Raw genomic sequence first — 17,571 nt, 5'->3', positions numbered from 1 at the left:
CTGGCACCCTCAAACCTCCATAAATTGCGCTTACTCTGCAGCAGATTTACTCTATTTTTTAATATATTTTCCCAAATGCAACATTCCCATCCAATATTAAGGCCCAGCTAGAATCTCTAACCACCAACCTTGGAACCGGTCTCAGTCCCTACCTATGCCAACCAACCCTTTGTTGGTGGAATTTTCTTCGAGTGCTGGTTCAGCATGCAGATTATCCGAGTCCTCTGCATCATTCTCATCCAGGACTTTGGGGCTACGTTGCTCCTCATAGGTGCGATATGAACGGGACCTCTTGTGACAGCTCACTCTGCAGACACAATTAATATGACTGGTACCCTGGGGACTTATTTCCCATACAAAGAATGAAAACCCAAGTTCCACATGTGCATAGAGAGAAAGACAGGGCGGTACAAGTACGATTTATTTGTTCTTTCAGATGATGCACCATGACAGAAAGGTACAAAATCACAATGGCATTGATCATAAAGCCAAGTAAATAGAAATTGGCATTAAATGCATAAACTATAAATGGATGATTCAACATATAAGAGAAAAGGAGTACAGGAAAAAGGAGTAGAATCAACCTCTGATTAGTTCTATTGCAGCAAATACTTTCACAACATGTTTGAGCTAACAACATTCCTCTCTCTCTTACTCCTCTTCATTCTTTCAGTTTTCTTATTTGATAGTGGTGAGAAATGGGAAGTTTCATTCTAAACCAGTTCACTGCTATCCAGTTTAGGCTGGGGGTCCTCTACAAACTTACCTGGGAGCGAGTTCCATAGAACTCTGAGATTTAAGGCTAAACAATACATTGCATGCAAACAGGGCCTCCGGCGCCCCAGCCCCGCCCCGTTTCCCAGCGCGGCGGGCGGGCGGAGCTGCGTGGCCAGGCCGGTGGGCGGGCGCAGCGCACAGCGCGGCTGCTGGGGATGCAGCTCCGTGGCGGGTGGGCGCAGCTGTGCAGCGTTGCCCTGGCACTCTGCGCCACCCAGCCTGGCCATAGGGCTGGCCCTGCATACAAACAGGTTTAACAATAGCCCAGTGAACCTTTTTGAAGCAGCAGTGCTGCTTTCAGGGAGAACAATCAGGAGCATATAAATGGTAGGCAGGTAGGAAATATGTGTTTAGAACCCTGCAGGGAAGGGAATTTTCTGCAGGGGGTAATTTGGGGCAGGAAAATGGCAGGTGGGGAAAAGGCTGAGCATCTTCCCATCAGCTGCTTCTCTACTCTGGATCACCCCCCTCAGGCGTTACTGTTTCCAAAACGGGCTGTAGTCGACATGCATTTGCTTGCTGTGTAGTTTGGCCCTTAAAGGTAAAGGTAAAGGGACCCCTGACCATTAGGTCTAGTCGTGACCGACTCTGGGGTTGCGGCGCTTTACTGGCCGAGGGAGCCGGTGTACAGCTTCCAGGTCATGTGGCCAGCATGACTAAGCCACTTCTGGCAAACCAGAGCAGCACACGGAAACGCCGTTTACCTTCCTGCTGTAGCGGTACCTATTTATCTACTTGCACTTTAGCATGCTTTCGAACTGCTGGGTTGGCAGGAGCTGGGACCGAGCAATGGGAGCTCACCCCATCGCGGGGACTCGAACCGCCGACCTTCTGATCAGCAAGCCCTAGGCTCAGTGGTTTAACCCACAGCGCCACCCGCGCCCCAGTTTGGCCCTTATGTCAATGTAAATTTACAATTAAGCATGCAGAGGTCTTGGCTCTTAAGGATACCTGTCTCAACTGCAGGCATCCTGAAACAATGGGTTCACTTTGGACTATATTTCCTGCATCCCTTCAGTGAAGGCCATGCAGCTGCTGCTTTATTAGGGCTTTTCTGAAGATGCCACCAAATGGCACCAGAGCTGCTCTCCAAACTGGTGTCCCCCCCCCATGGAGCTTGGGGTGGTGATATTGGGAGACAGCCACAGTAAAAACTGTGGAGGCTGTGAATCCTAGCTTTATTGACTGGGCAGAAGAAGTTGTTAAGCTGCTCTTTTATCTTTAATAGCAGCATGGTGTGAAAAAAGCCTGCAGACGAAGCTTTTCTCATCATGGATATAAACATCACCTGCCAATCAAGCAGTATAGTTACAGTGGTCCCTGAAGAGTTGGCAACCCCTACACGAATCCCAGAGCACTGTGCCTGCTTGAAGAAGCATTCAGAAAGCAGAATGGTCTTTTAAAAATAACAGTTGATGGAACCCATTGGGGATAGCTTCTTTCTTCTACCACCACCAGGGTTCTAGGCAGAACTTTGCTAGCTTGAAAAAGGAAGGAAGGAATGGAAGGTGGTAGAAAGGGGCTCAGGATCTTAGCGAGGGCACACAGGGGAGAAAGCAGTGTATCAGACTGAAGTGCAGGCAAGTGCAGCTTACCCATATGTATATCCTGGGGGCAGTGGATACGGAATATGGCTGCGGGGCATCAGAAAGAAAGTACGGATCAAGTGCCAGGCACTGCAAGCAGACATGAAGAGGAACATGATTCTCAGCGAGAGGCCTTGTTCATACAGCAGCTGTAGGCAAATAGCACAAACCTGAGTTAGCCAAGCTCTGCATTGACTGTAATCTGTGTGGTGCACAGATCGCTTGCTTGGCTTTGGGCTCATGTAGCGGATTATCTGCTTGTCTTTTAAGAGTGGGAGACAGATCCAACCCACAGGGTACAATTCAATATAAGCAGCAACACTGCATCTCTTCTGCAATTCCCATTCATTTGTATTGTACAGGAAAACCTACTGGTGGACTGTGTTCTATTTTTAATTATGATGAATCTCCACCTGAGACACCAAAATGCCTTGGACCAGTCAGTAGCTCTCAGGCTCATTCTTTCATTTGCATAACAGATTCATCTGGTCACTCAATTTGATTTGATCTTTTTCTATAGAATTCCCCAGGACCAGCTAAGCAGCTTCTGCATGTCATCACAATAGAGTCAAATTATATGTGCTATCGAAATGTGTCTGCATTTAACGTGTAGTGTTTAATAGGGGAAAAACACAACAACAAAAATGTACTTCTTGAAAAGTCTTCCTTCCTTTAACAACAGATAGCACAGTGCTTCCAGACACTGTGCCTAAGTACCATAAACCACCATCAGTAAATCTTGCCACCACCATGTTCTCAGAAACATGGATGCGAGAAGCAACATGGTCACATGCATATACAATGCGGAACCACAGCTGGAAATAGAACCCTTGTGAGCTGATGTCTTCCACGCTAACTATAGCCCTGCTTCCTCTTTGCTGAAATCACACTTAGGGTGCTGCACTCTTCCTCTGCTTTCACTACATCCCCATGTTCTCCGTCCTCGTGTGGCTGGATTTTGGTTTGTGTCATCAAGAGTGCTGCCTGCTGCTTTCTGTGTGGTGGCTCATGTGCTCTCTCTGCATACCATATATTTAAAGCACACTCGAAGTGGATCCCCCCAAGAATCTTGAGAACCGTAGTTTGTTAAAGATGCTGGGAATTATAGCTCTTTGAGGGTTAAACTACAGTCCCCAGTATTCTTTAGGAGGGGGGGAATCTGCTTTGATTCTGCTTTCAATGTATGGTGTGTACTGAGTCCAGGTCACAGCTGCCCCGTGCTGGTTTTCACAGGGAAGGCAAAGAATGGTGAGATAACAAGACAGGTGACTGTGCTATATCTTATTATTTGGCCTTGGCCTTCAGCTATGACCTGACTAGGAATTAGCTGAAAGCGCAAGGATGACCCTTCACATACAATTTAGCTACTTATCGGATTAATGGTCTCGAAATGTCTCAGGGTCACTACAAGCAGCCTACTTAATTCTCCACTGTCCTGCACCAAAGTGACCAGCAGTTTGCTACTCTAATGCTCTTGAAAAGGCATGGGTTAGCTTATCTGCTGTACAAGCATAATACAACAGCTTCTAAAGGAAGTGTTTTTATCATTATGTAAGTGGAAAATTAATCTGAGGAGACAAATGTGTTGCATATGTTCTTGCTATTAAATGTTGAGAGTTAATCAAGTTAGAAGCCCCCAAAGATTATAGGAATAAGATACTTAGCACTTGCCAATTCTATCCATGCAGACTCTCAGATGTTCGATAAGAGAAAAATATCACATGATTTCAGAGAGTTGTAGAATTTTTCTGACCAGAGAGGTTGAAAATGTATCTACTGGAGTTGGGCAGCATTTGGAATCTCAAAATCTTTCTCCATCCACATGTTTTCCTGTTTTCCTATTTTTCCTCATTCTCCCCCCTCCACCCACTTAAACCACTATCTTTCCTCCTCCCTTCCCCCTCCCCCTCATCACCTCCCATCCTGGACTGTTTGTTTATTTCAGTGTCCAAACCAGTTGCCAGTTCAGACCATTAAAGAGCTAGCCAGTGGCTCAATCAATGCTTTTATGTTAGGTGGGACAAAAAGGTGGCGATGCTTGAGTCCAAACTTCCCTTTCCTGTGAAATTTCTGAGGGTTCTATGACTAGGCTGCTGACTCAACATCTTAGAGGAAGAAGACACACTGTCATAACACACATCATTTCTTAGGAGGAAAGCCCACAACACAGGATGGGGTGAAGGGTTCTGGTGCTTATTTTTCCTAAGTGTGGTAATTTTTAATTCTTTAGAAAGCAGTCACTCACCTTGATGACAAGAAAAACTGCAGAGGAAGAGTCAAAGGCCCCATTGTAGAGGGTAATAATGGTTGAGCGGTGTTTTCCAAACAGATTCCCAATCTGGAGAGACAAACAAGATCTCAAAGCAAATTGACTACTTTCCTGGAAGGGGTCAGCAGGTCACAGTCAAAGGGTCCAGTTGCCAACGAACTTTAATATGTTAGAATACTTCTATGGCAGCTAGATGGTGTGGAAAAGATGGACTTGTCATGTAAGCTATAGCTGCTGAGATTCCACCTTCCACACAACTACAGAAGCTCTGTCCTCTTTTTCATCTGGCCTCCCCCAAGTAAGAAAGGTTGTGGAGAAATGAGCTACTAATAGGTCAAAAGGTGAATGCAACCTATTTTTCCAACAATATCAAGCCAGCTTCTTCCATTCCTATATTCACCTTTGGCATTTTCCAAAACCAAACCAAACTGTAAATGTTTTTGAACTTGGAAGAAAAGGTCAAAATGGCTCCCTTCCCCAGTTCATTTTAAATGTTGCACAGAGATGTAGCCTAGATGCAGGGACATGGTGCCCCAAAGGTTCTCCTGTAAAGAGTTTCCTCTCCCAGCTCCCTCCCCATTAGGATGTGTGAGGGAAGAGCATCAAACCTGCATGTTGGTGAGGATAAAGAGGATCCCACCGACAGAGAGAAACGTCACTGCTGGGAACAGCATCAGCGCAGTGGCTGTACCGGGAGAAAAAATGATGGAAGGGCATATCAGCAACATAGGCCTACCATGCTCATAAAACAAGACACAGCTGGGCATCACATCACTCTAAGAAGTGGTGCCATGGCAAATTTTGAACTGCAGGAACTTATCATAACAATCCCTATAGCAACATCCCCCAAGAAGAGTAAAAAAAAAACCCCAAGCATCTGGATATATTACACACACACACACACACACACACACACACACACACACGAGTGTAGCAGTACATAGCACAATGCCCAAATTATTAGGATCAGCTGGCAATAATAGAAAAGTGAATCAGCAAAGTTGTAATGATTAGCATGTTAAACTTTGGCTGTGGAGACCTAGGTTCGCATCCCCAATCAGCCTTTAGCTGTTAAATCAGAAATACAAAGAAACTTGCAATTAAGTATTATCTAGCATGAAGTAGGAACCCCATCAAAGGAAAGGAAAGAAGTAGCCAGCCCCTGCTTTATTGGTTTCCTCTTTTTCCGTCTTTGTTTATCTGGCCCCAAAATGCCTGAAAGCCTTGTTATCACCTTGTTAATTTGCCAGAGTAAGGAGAGACTATTAGTCACCCTGACAAATGAAACAGAAGTCCTAGTGCTGCATTCTCCTCTACTTTTGATCCTAAATTTATTTTTCTTCTTACAGTCTTGCTGGTGTGTGCACATAGAAGCAGCTCAGTACTGAAAAATGAGACATTCCAGTGCAATAAAAGGAACTCGTACTCCTCAAGCCATCTCTTCCTACAATTCTCCAGTCAACATATTAATACAGGGCAGCACACTGTGCCATTCTCAATTTCTATGCCAGCTCAGGGGGCTCAGAATGTAGCAATGGGAAGGATGAGTCCAGTTCACTTGCTTTTTGGTCTTTAGCATTTGATAAAAACTAGCACAACATGCCAGGGGTGTGTGGAAAGAGGCAAAACAGGAACTCACTACAAATATAGATTGTAGTTAAGATCCCACCTCGTATGATTTCCCTTTCCAATCTTTAGAAATAGTTGGAGGATCCAGCATAATTTTGGGAGACCTACACAAGCAGCAACAAAAAATTGGGACTGACAGCTATCTAGCAACACAGAGAGACTGAACGTCTCTCAATTGGAGAGCTATAGTAGCCTGGTTTTTCTCTCCCTGCAGCCATTGATATAGACATTGAAATGCTTGTACATCACATCACACACATGTACTTAAAACATACACCCCTTCTCTTCCACATTTACAGCCATCCCTTGATTACAGGTTTGCTAAGGCACACTTCTAAAACTCATGTCCACACTACAGACACGCACACACACACACACACACACACACCCCTCTTCCCAACAGGAAGACCCACCCAGTCATCTTATACTCCTCCACACAAAGCCGCACAAAATGTATTTAATTAGGTATGTGTTAAAATCATTTCTACGCCACCAGATGCACTGGATGGGTGTTTTCACATATACAACTATGCATCAAGCTGACCCAGCTTGCAACATAACATAGTATCACACCTTTGATTGTTCTGAAGGACAACAGAAACAGTTCCCAACAGTTTCAAGCCTAACACTGGAGTTATTGTGTCCAGAATTTGTACCCCTAGAAATCTACCTAGATGAGCCCAGCTCTTCATCCAGGAACACTCACCTGCTGAGGAAAATGCAATGAGGAGAGTACCAGTGGTGTAGGCAGATCTGGAAGACAAAGAGATGCCCTGAGCTACCAAATGGGCACTGGGCTGTGGACACGTGGGGCAGCAAGGTGAACTACTTCCTCCCTTCATCCCCCATCAGACACAGTGAGCATCCATCAGCTTCCCATCCTTTTGGTAGACAGGCAGGCAGCTGTGGGAACCATGGGCATTGGAGGAAGAAACAGGAATCAGTAAGATGGAGCTTGGAATTGAGAGATCATTTGAAAATAGAAATAGACCGGTGGGGAAAAGGTGAAAGAAACCATGCTGAGAAACAGAATAAAAACTGAAATTAGAAAAGAGGAGAGACTCAGGCAAAGGGACAGCATGGAGGGAGTTGGACCAGGGTCAGATTTAGGGGTGTGTGACTGGTTCTGTTGTACTGGGTGTGGAGTTTTAGGGGTGCTGCCGAGGACACCAGAACTACATAGGATTTACAATGGAGTGCAAGAGGCACTGAATTTTGGCGTCATACAGGGTACCACTAAAATTTGAGACCCCAAGATCTGTCTCTGGTTGGATCATTTAAAATTGTCCTCCATTTTTGTTTAGGGTTATGAGAGGAATAGTAGTAGTAGTAGTAGTAGTAGTAGTAGTAATAATGTATTACTTATACCCGCCCACATGAGAATGTGGATGAGCATTAACTCTAGTTTAGTTTTAGTTCAGATACTTATAGACAAACTACATGAAAGTTTATGTTTGTCTTCTGTCTCTAATATATAGGTTCTTTTCTTCCTTTTTTTAAAAAGGCAAATGGCACTGGGTGGGTGATAATTATTGGAACTTAAGCAGCTGTGGAGAAACAATTTTAACCTTATCCTCCCCTGCTGATTCCTCAGGGAGTCTTCTGATGTTTTTGGAAAGCTGCACCCGTTAACATTATTTTTGTACTAGATAACACCAAGCAGATAACACCAGGTTAGGGAAACATTTCCACAGCTTTGCTTAGTTGGCCACGTGCCCTGCGAGGAAAGAGGGCAAGGGCCCCAAAGAGCCGCCTCAGCACTACTCTCCTGCCCACATGGTTGATCAGTTCACTCACATGAGCCGTATGACTTTGCCCACTCCATTAATATGCCCAGCCAATTAAGGAACCTCACAAACTGCAGCCACAGCAAATACCGGCTTCCTGTGTGTGGTCATAGGAACCCTTGGACTTCCTGCCTCATAGGCTGGCATAAAGATTGCTTCACTTTGGTATCCAACTCAAAGAACAGGCACTGCAAAGGGCTCCCTGTTTGCAGCTGATCATAAATAAAATCTGTAACAGATAACAAAGCTTGATTGAACATTGACACCTCATTGCTGTAGGCTCACTAACCTCACATCCCAGAAACTGCCCTCCTTGCAATTTGGCACGATCACCAAGGGACACACAGATTGGTTCGATTCACAGCTAAAATGTACATGGGCAGAAGTGCTGTATATAATCAGCATGTTTTGCAGTGAGTTTCATGTATGAATTATGTGTCGTGTAAAGAACTGTTCTATTTTGTCTGCCCCAAATCACCTGCCAGTCATTTCCATTGATAACTGCACCACACCCAGTTATTTTATGATGAAAGAGGGGAGGAAATGTCATTGTCTCCCTGTTCCCCTGTCACTATCAACTGATAGGGAATTTAGAACAACCCATCATCTTCCCTGAAATGTCAGCTCAGGCCTATGTTTCTGAAGGGTGAGCTGTGTGCAGTTCATGGATGCACAAGGTTCCCCACACAAGTGAAGAATACGGGCATTTCAGATTTCATTTCAGGTAATATTTACTCCAGAAGCACATCGCTTCTATTCCCCACCCCCAAGGTGGAGAAATAAGATTGGTTTTGAAGTAGGGTTGTCAGACTCCACTTCTGTGCCTTTAATTGCCCTGCTCTCTTTTGAGTCTGGAAACCTTAAAGAGAAACCAGCAGACCCTTTGCTTGGAAATTAAACAAAGGGTCTGCTGGTTTCTCTTTAAGGTTTCCAGACTCAAAAGAGAGCAGGGCAATTAAAGGCACAGAAGTCCTGTCCTCTATTGAGTCTGGCAACCCTATTTTGAAGCCCTGAGCAGTAGAAGGCTCAGTGGTTTCAGTGTGAAGACTGCTACAAATCCAAATGCAGCCAGGTAAAAAAATGTCAAAAAGTATCAAATTTACATCTTTTTTAAAAAGTCCAGGATCTCGTTATACCTGTTGCCCACAGCCTAGCCAATCTGTGTCCAGCACATGCCTGCAGCCTTGCTATTCAACTAGTTCTGTACACAGCCCAAATAGAAGTCAGAGCTGCCAAATGAAAAACTGCAGCTGCCACAGTCTCAAGGAGTCTTATGAATAGGCCCTCCAAGCTATGGACAGCTGATAGTTACTTTTCTAATACTCCTGCTCATCCTGTGAGTCCCTATCAATCCCCAGTCAGCCTGCTCTCCCCTTCACTGCTTCAGTCCTTAGTCAAACTTTTTAATTTGGGGAGATGAAGGAACTGTCTTTCACAAACTGAATATGTCAATGCAAACTAAAAATGTGCATGCATGTGTACTCGGTTACATATCCTGTTCATTTATTACATAAGAGGGAGGCTGATGTTTTGTATGCAGCAGTCTGCAGAGGCCTCGTGCAAAACTAGCAGCAGTTTCTGACCTACCTTCCTTGGGTAGAACCTCCCCCTTGACAGGAGCAGCAAGCTGTTTATTATAGTTATGTGAAGATTAGTACTAAAGTCAAGAGAAACTTCTCAGTACTCATGTGGAGGCAGTCTGGGCTGTTAAAGATAACAGGCATTTCATCATTCTAGCTGTCTGACAGCATGGACAAGAGCATGGGTGGAAGATAAGGAAAGAATCAGGCAGGAGGGAAGGGACGGAGGGGGAGAGATAGAAATGTGCATAGAAGTGAATTTCTAACCATCACAGTTCCTTTCTGCCCAGCATGTGACAAGTGTTTGGGACTCCACCCATCCCACCTAAAAAAGGGACTGGAAGAACAGACAGTAAGAGTGGCCTGAACCACTTCAAACTACAGGTAGGCATCACATTATAAATGATAAATAAATGTTTGGGGGGTTTTGTGCAGATTTGTGTCTGCTTTGCTCCTCTTTGGTGATGAATACCAACCCCCCCCCCCAGGATTGGGAGTAGTCACCCTAGGACCCACCCTCCAGATCACTTCAGCCCCTTAATCAGGTTTCAGAGAGTGAGCTTACTTCAGTCTAGGATTACTCACTCTTAATCTATAAAGGATTTTAAGTGTTGCATTGCAGGGTGGAATTCAGCAGGTTCCACTTCACTTCTTAGTGCTGTGGTGGTGGAAGAGTTCACTGTTGCCCAGTTTCTCCCCACTACATGACTATTAAAGGCAGGGGAGCTCTTTCATGGCAGGCGCTAGCAATCCTGCTTCAGTTCCACAGAAAAGGCAGAAAGCTCCAAGCAGGGAAAATGAGAACAGGTTGTGCCCCAACACTTACATGGCAAGAAGACGTGCTGCTGTGGTACCAAAGTGGTCAAAGATGTAGCCTGTTGGGAAGGTCATGAAGTTGTTCATGAAGGAGCCAATGGTGAAGATGAGGGAAAACTGCTCATCCTGAGCACTGCAGCCTACAAGGGGACAGAGAATTCAGGTATGGTACCTAATGCAATTCAGTCCTGTGTATAAACCCCCAAGCACATATTTACTGTGTGCAGAGCTCAGGCTCAACATACTTTACATTTTCATCTACTTTATGTCTCCCAGCCTAACACACCTTGCCCCACATGCAAAGCAAACCCCTAGTGTTCATAGTACTCAGTTTCCAAAAGGAGAGTTGCCAGGATCAAACCCTCCTGATGAAAGTTCCACAGCTTCTCATTTGACAGCGCTTAACCTGAGATTCCATAAATGCTGGCAATGGTTGCAGTTACTTAAATGTTTGGAAAGGGCACCCTGCGGGTACTAAAAAAATACTCGCTTTATTACTGTGGTTGAACCCTGGCACTGAAAGCCTGGCATGTCCTGGGGAGTATTTGGTGTTGCATTAGAGACTGAACCTATATCAGTGCTCCCCTTCCAGCCTTCAGTTCAGGACAGGGAAACAGCAACTTTCCCTCCACATCCCAAAATGTTCCTTGTTCTGTTCCTTGAACTTTCTGCAGTCTGCCCATTCACAAAATGTAACACAGGAATTATTTACAAGCAAGCGTACCAGTCTGTGGTGTGGAGTGCTTGCTAAGGAGCACATCTGTTAAGAAAGAATGGGCTCCACCTGCCATTCAGTATGTTAGACTGAATTCCCTTTTTCAGATGAACCAAACCTGCCATTCCAAGCCACAAGGCCTGCATGAGAGGAGCACTGTAGGGAAGTTTGTATCTCTGCAATGAGGTGCTCGCATCGCAGTGAGAAAACCTACAAAATGAGTGCTGTACTCACAGGGGCATCGCTTGGGATGGTGTATGGACTGCACCAGCCAGTCTCCAATGGTACTTCTGAACCAGCATGAATGTCTCAACACATTCATGAGTTCAGGGGCAGGGAACCTGTGACCTTTTGTGGGCTCCAGCTCCCATCACCTCTCTCCATTGGCCATGGTGTCAGGGACTGATGGGAGTGAGGAGTCCAACAACTTCTGGAGCATCTCACCTCTGCCATAATTCATACACTCTCACACCCACTCTCTGTGCAGTCCCCACAACATGTGACTCACCAAGCGGAATGTAGCCCACCAGCTACGCATGGTTATCTGCCGCAGGCTTGGTAAAACTCCTTGGTTTCTGCTTCCTGCAAAAGCAGGGTTATCAAGCACCTGGCAGTTCAAAATACATGAATGACAGCCTGCATTTGGCTTGGTGGGATTACAAGCTGTGCAGTCCTGCCCATACAGCTGTTTGTGACTCCCAACTAGCCCAATACATGCATAAACCCAGGGCTACTGAACTTCCCTTTAGAAGCAGACCCCCCCCACCACCATCTGATCATACCTGTGGCATTGCTTGTTTGATTGGCAGCTGCAGACATACACAGATCCTCAAAGTAGTGCATATCCTTGAGGACGTACACTAGGGATGCCCATCCAAAAATGACACCGGCAAAGCACATGCATTCCACTAGACCTGAGAGTAGTGTGGCCAGACGTTTGGCCATGCCTGAGCCCCGATGCTCCATGGCACTTCCCTGTTGATCCTGAGGAAATTCCTTTTCTGATCCTGTAACCAAAGAGAAAATGTAGTCAATGAAATATGTGGAAAACTAAGCAGGGAACATCCAAGTTGCTCAGTAGCAAGCTTCTGTGGTGAAATGTATAACAGTTTATAAGTGGAGGCTGGCTGAAGATGCTGGACCTAGTAGAGAGGCAAAGGGGGAAAGGAGGAAGCAGATGACTGGTAATATCATAAGACCATGAGGAAGGACCAAGCAAGCTCTCTAGATCTACAACACAAGGAAACAATCATAAGAAGAGAAAGAGAGACAATGTAAGAATGTGTAAAATGGACACAGAATAGGTTTGTGAATAGCTACAGTGATACTTGGGTTTTGGCAAAGCACCCTATTTTTAAATAGAGTGCTTGCAATAATAAAGAGAATTTAAAGCTCAGGCTGCTTACAAAAAAAAACAGTTGGGAAGTTCAGTTATGAAGCTTATGGGCAGATGCAGAACAACTTGGCACTGCCATTCTCTATTGATCTGTTGTGAGAAAGCCTCAGGAGCACCTCAGGAGCACAGAAATGAGACCAAACTCGCCTAGCAAGTCAGAGGATAAAGATAGCTAAACTTGCAGGATTTCATGCACTGATATTGGACGAATCTGGTGACTTGGGACTGGTGCATGTTGTTGAGTGCACCCAGTTCCTTTGAACTCATTGCCTCTCTTCATTGTAACTACATTGCAATGGAGTTGGGTAAAATCTCTGAAGACATTATAGTGTCTCCATGACATTATAGTGTTCTGCGTCACGTGACTTTGTTCTCCTTTACCTTGCAGTGGGACAATTCATGCCGACAGGGGCCTGCCCAGTGCCACCCAGTGACCTTCTAGGGGGTAGGGTTTATACCCAACTTCCCACATCCAACACTCAAACCATGCTATACAAGCCCTCTTGTGACTTTGCTGCGGAATTGCTCCAGGTCTCTGGTTTGTGGTGGTAGGGAAAGCCCTCTGTGCTATTGCAACAAGACTGGGCTGCTGCTACATTGGCTTGAAGTATACTAGTTAACAACAAAGTTTTAATAAATGTTACATTTCATTTAAACAAAAAATAAATGATAGTTTGGCTTTCATAGAAAAGGTCAACCAAGCTGAATCTGGGAGGGGTGGGGTGGAATCTGCTTTTTTTTTTTACCACAGATTCCACCAAAATGTGTCTCTCACAAACTTTTCTACAAGAAAGGAAAGCTGGTGAGTGATTAACAGGGTGAGGTGGGAAGTCCTTGATCAAATCTCTCCCCGCCAAGAAAGTACTTCTTTGCCTTAGGCAACCCCGTTGTTTTTCAGAGCCAAACTAGATGGGACGTTTGACATGTACTTAGCCCTGCCATGGAAGATTGTTTTTTTAAAAAAAAATATAAAAATGGCCAGCACATGGGGGCTGAGTGAAATTGGCACCAAGGTGTCAAGGGGGTAGGGTTTTGATCCTTTGCCTCACCATAATCACACTCTTCCCCCTTGCATATTTAAAATGGCAAGACGTTGGCACCAAGGGCCTCTGATCAAGGGCAGACATTGGTAATATGGCACCCTGGTGAGGACAAGATTCCCCGCCCAAAAATGCCTTCTTTTCACAATAATTTCTTTTGGTTACTGTACCCATAATGTTTGCAGATCCCTCGACTTGGCACCCCATGCGGAGAAAACCACCTGCATCACCCTAAATCTGGCACTGCTCTTATCAGATCAGGATCACGGGGGGGGGGGGTAAGCTTCCCTCCACACCATGGTTCCAATTATAAACAAATGCTGCATTATATCCTTGTTAAATTTCATGGTAGAGCAGCAGCAGGCACACACCCTAAAAGCCGCTTCATGCATTTCCCTTACACTGTAAGAACCTGCATATCGGGGGAAAAGCATAAAATCTATGCGTTGACATCACATGTGACTATTGCACAGACACATTTCACTGCCTGTCCACACACAGCTTCACAGTACTTATACATGAAGCAAAATAAACATGTATACAATCACTCTCTACGATGATGTACATCCAAGCTTCAACTTTTCCCTACACACACAAGTCCTTAATATAAAAGAATGAATTCATCATTGGACAACACAGCCAAACTTTTCTAATGGTATCCGATATGGAATACGCTTTTGAGTTTTGAATCCGCACCCTGTACAGTTCACGCAAGCAAAGACAAGTCATTGTTAACAAAATAATAATGATGCATTTTTATAGTGCCATCAGCGTATTCTTCACTACAGAGAGAGACCCCTGCCCTGAGAAGCTTACAGGTTACATTTAGACTATTGGCAGCAGGAGAGATTACAGAGAGATAGAAAAGTGTGACAAGGGTAAGAAAGCATGAAAGTTGAGCTTGTGCAGTTACACGTGACAATTGATTGCACATATGATCATTGCTAAACAGGAATGCACCCTCTCAAACTCCCTCCAACATTCACAGATTCACATCCTGCCATCTGTTTAACTTAAGACACCCAACTTTCTGTCAATCACCTATCCTCCTGCTTGACATGTGCCTGTGCCACCAGTTATCCCCTCACTTATCTATATTTCTACCACCCTCCTTTCTTTTGCTGGCAAGCTCATCACCATGGTATTTCTTCAGTGCTGTATAATAAGCAGAGAGATAGGTTTGGTCTTTGGTTATTGTGGTGGGTTGCATATGGAGTGTGTGTGTGTGTGTGTGTGTGTGTGTGTGTGTGTGGATGTGGGGCATGTTGCATTGTATAACCTTCATAGCTGCAGCTTTGTCTGTGAATCATTAATCACACATTCTTTTAATAAAAGCCTGTTCCCTCTCAGCTGTGGGTGGTGGTAAATGTTAAAAATAATGTTCCACATTTCTGGGGCCCGTTCAATCCAAGCCCTATCAACATGTTCCACCTAAATTAACTACCCAAGCTGAGCTTCAATGGCTGGTAAATAAACTACATCACACACTTAGAAGAGAACTGAGACCCAGCTCTGCAGGGCTAGACCTAGTTTGATCCAGGTAGTCTCTGCTCAAATAGAGACTCAGGCTTCTTTCTACTATAAACATCGGGACCATGCTGAGTAGGATGTGAAGGAGAACAGGAGTACCAGAGCAACAGACAGACTCCCTTTGGGATACTGATCTCACTATAGGATGTCTCAAGTCAGGAGGATGTTGTCAAAAGCTAGGTAAAAACCCAAGGATGAATTAATCTACTGGAAACATGGAGTAAACAGACTAGTAGAGAGCTAGTAAGCATCACTTCCTTTCACCTGTCAGTTCATCAACCCAAATCAAAACATCTTACACATGCCTGCCCTTTCTTTGTCTTGTTTTCTTCTAACACCACTCAGTAGTTAGACTCCAAAAGCCAAAGTAGGGCAATATTTATTCATTTATTTATTGTTAAAACTATGTCCCACTTTTCACCACATGGGTCTCAAAGTGGCTTACAATAAAATATAGAATGTACAAGATTAAAAACATAATTAAACCTCCAATGAACAAAAATTAAAGAGTTTTAATCAGGAGTCCAAACTCAGCAGGGGCAGTGCCCCAGATGTGGGAGGGAGTGCCATAGAGTTGGGCCCACAACACTGAAGGCATGGCTCTTCATTGGCATGTCATGCTTCCGGCCCACAGGGAACCACTAATAGTGCTCCCCATGCACAATCACCTCAGTAACCAACTTGGGTATGCAGGGTAAGGTGGGCCTTAAGGTACCTTGGACATAAGTTATTCAGCTATTACACCCTGTGTAATATGACCCAGTTGCAGACAGGAAGCCAGGGCATGTCTTTTTAACACCAGCGCCATGTATTGGCAATAGTCTGTTCCTGCCACCAAACTACTGTTGACTGCAGCATTCTGCACCAGCTGAAGCTTCCAAACCAGACACTAAGGCAGCCCCACATACAGCATGTTACAATAATAATGAGGCTACCGGTGCATAAACCAGAGAGATCAGGTTATCCCTATCCAGGCATGACCATAACTGATGTAACAGGCAAAGTTACAGGTAGGTAGCCATGTTGGTCTGACGTAGTCGAAACAAAGTAAAAAAATTCCTTCCAGTAGCCTTAGAGACCAACTAAGTTTGTCATTGGTATGAGCTTTCGTATGCATGCACACTTCTTCAGATATACACAAAGTAGCAGGCAAAGTTGATAAAAGGCACTCCTAGCCACAGAGGCGACCTGAGCCTCAAGTGAGAATGCTGACTCAAAGAGTACCCCCAAAGTATGGACCTGTTCGTTTAGAGGGGGTGCAACCCCACCAGAGGCGTCCTTCCCATAGGGGCTAGTGGCTCGTTGCGCCAGGGCACCGGCCTCTCAGGGATGCCAAGGCATTGGTGGGGTGCAACGAGCCACCAAGCCCTATGGCTCCACTGCCGCCTCCTCTCCTTCAGCCGTGGGAATCCCCTCAGCCACTGCCTGCTGAGCCGCTGTCGCCTGCGGGAGTGGCAGTGGCAGGAGCAGCTCCCAAGGGGCCTCCTCCACGTCACTAGTGCCCGCCGCCCCACCACCACCACTCCCCAGGGCACAGGCAACGGCATGGAAACTGCCTCCTGCTCCTCGGGCTGCTGGGAGCACAGTGAGAGAGCACAGGCGGAAGCCGGGGAACAAGCGGCGCACTGCGGGACCCGGAATTCACCGCTCACGCTTGTTTCCTCTGGTGCGGATGGCGGCCACTGGGCTTCGCGGCCTCTGGGCCAGGGAGGTGGCGGGAGCTGCCCACGCCCTGGCTGGGGTGGAGAGAGGTCGGCGGTGTGACCTGGCAGCAGGACACTACGCAGCAGGTGAGGGGCGGTGGGAAGCCTGGGCTGGTGGTGCTGGGGACACTGAGCCAGGGCGAGAGAGCAGCTAGGGGAGAGGGAGGGGGCGCCGGAGGGACCTTTGTGCCACGGCACTGGATTTGCTTAAGACAGCCCTGAACCCCACCCATGACAGGAAGCTAGCATTTTGCCTGGATGTGAGAACTGTTCTCCCACAAGGCCTCTGTCTTCCCAGGGTTCAGACTCATTCAGTCCACCACTCTTTCACAGCCTTTCCTGAGTCAGATATAATGGAGAACTTGGCATCCCCAGCATACTGGTGAGACCTTGCTCCCAAAACGACCATTCCCAATGGCTTCATATAGATGTTGGACAGAGTGCCCTCCAGGACTGTATACTGCCATGGGCCTGAGAAGCAGTCTCCCCATCATGCTACTTCCTGGACATGACCCTGCAAGTAAGAACAGAACCACTGTAGAACAGTGCCCCCAATAACCAGCCTACAGAACCAGGCCAGGAGAATCACTTGCTGAGAGATGCAGCAAAAGAAGCGGGGTTGCACTCCCCTACCTTTTTCTTGATAAAGGTCATCCATCAAGGCAACAAAGGCTGGTTCAGTCCCAAACTCAGATGTGAAACCAGACTGAAATTAATCTAGATCATATGTCTCCTCCAGAAGC

At 45.8% G+C, this 17,571-nt stretch overlaps 1 protein-coding gene across 10 annotated transcripts in view; it reads right to left on the bottom strand.

Annotated features, from left to right (window-relative positions):
• Positions 1-17,571, bottom strand: part of SLC43A3 (solute carrier family 43 member 3) — a 43,923-nt gene that overhangs the window by 7,626 nt on the left and 18,726 nt on the right. For 9 of the 10 annotated variants that reach the window (XM_060277419.1, XM_035124985.2, XM_035124994.2 and 6 more), the window contains 7 exons: positions 11,942-12,166; positions 10,455-10,584; positions 6,968-7,014; positions 5,241-5,317; positions 4,609-4,701; positions 2,373-2,512; positions 153-307 (listed from right to left, as the gene is read on the bottom strand). In XM_060277419.1, coding sequence (XP_060133402.1) covers positions 153-307; positions 2,373-2,512; positions 4,609-4,701; positions 5,241-5,317; positions 6,968-7,014; positions 10,455-10,584; positions 11,942-12,125 — 826 coding nt within the window. In that variant the 5' untranslated portion in view covers positions 12,126-12,166. Of the gene's footprint in view, positions 1-152; positions 308-2,372; positions 2,513-4,608; positions 4,702-5,240; positions 5,318-6,967; positions 8,278-10,454; positions 10,587-11,941; positions 12,167-17,571 lie in introns of those variants that run through there. The other variant, XM_060277427.1, reaches the window with a different exon arrangement.

The sequence above is a fragment of the Zootoca vivipara genome, chromosome 1, assembly GCF_963506605.1.
Source record: "Zootoca vivipara chromosome 1, rZooViv1.1, whole genome shotgun sequence".
Classification (NCBI taxonomy): Eukaryota; Metazoa; Chordata; class Lepidosauria; order Squamata; family Lacertidae; genus Zootoca; species Zootoca vivipara.
This window is presented reverse-complemented; position numbering and strand designations above follow the sequence as displayed.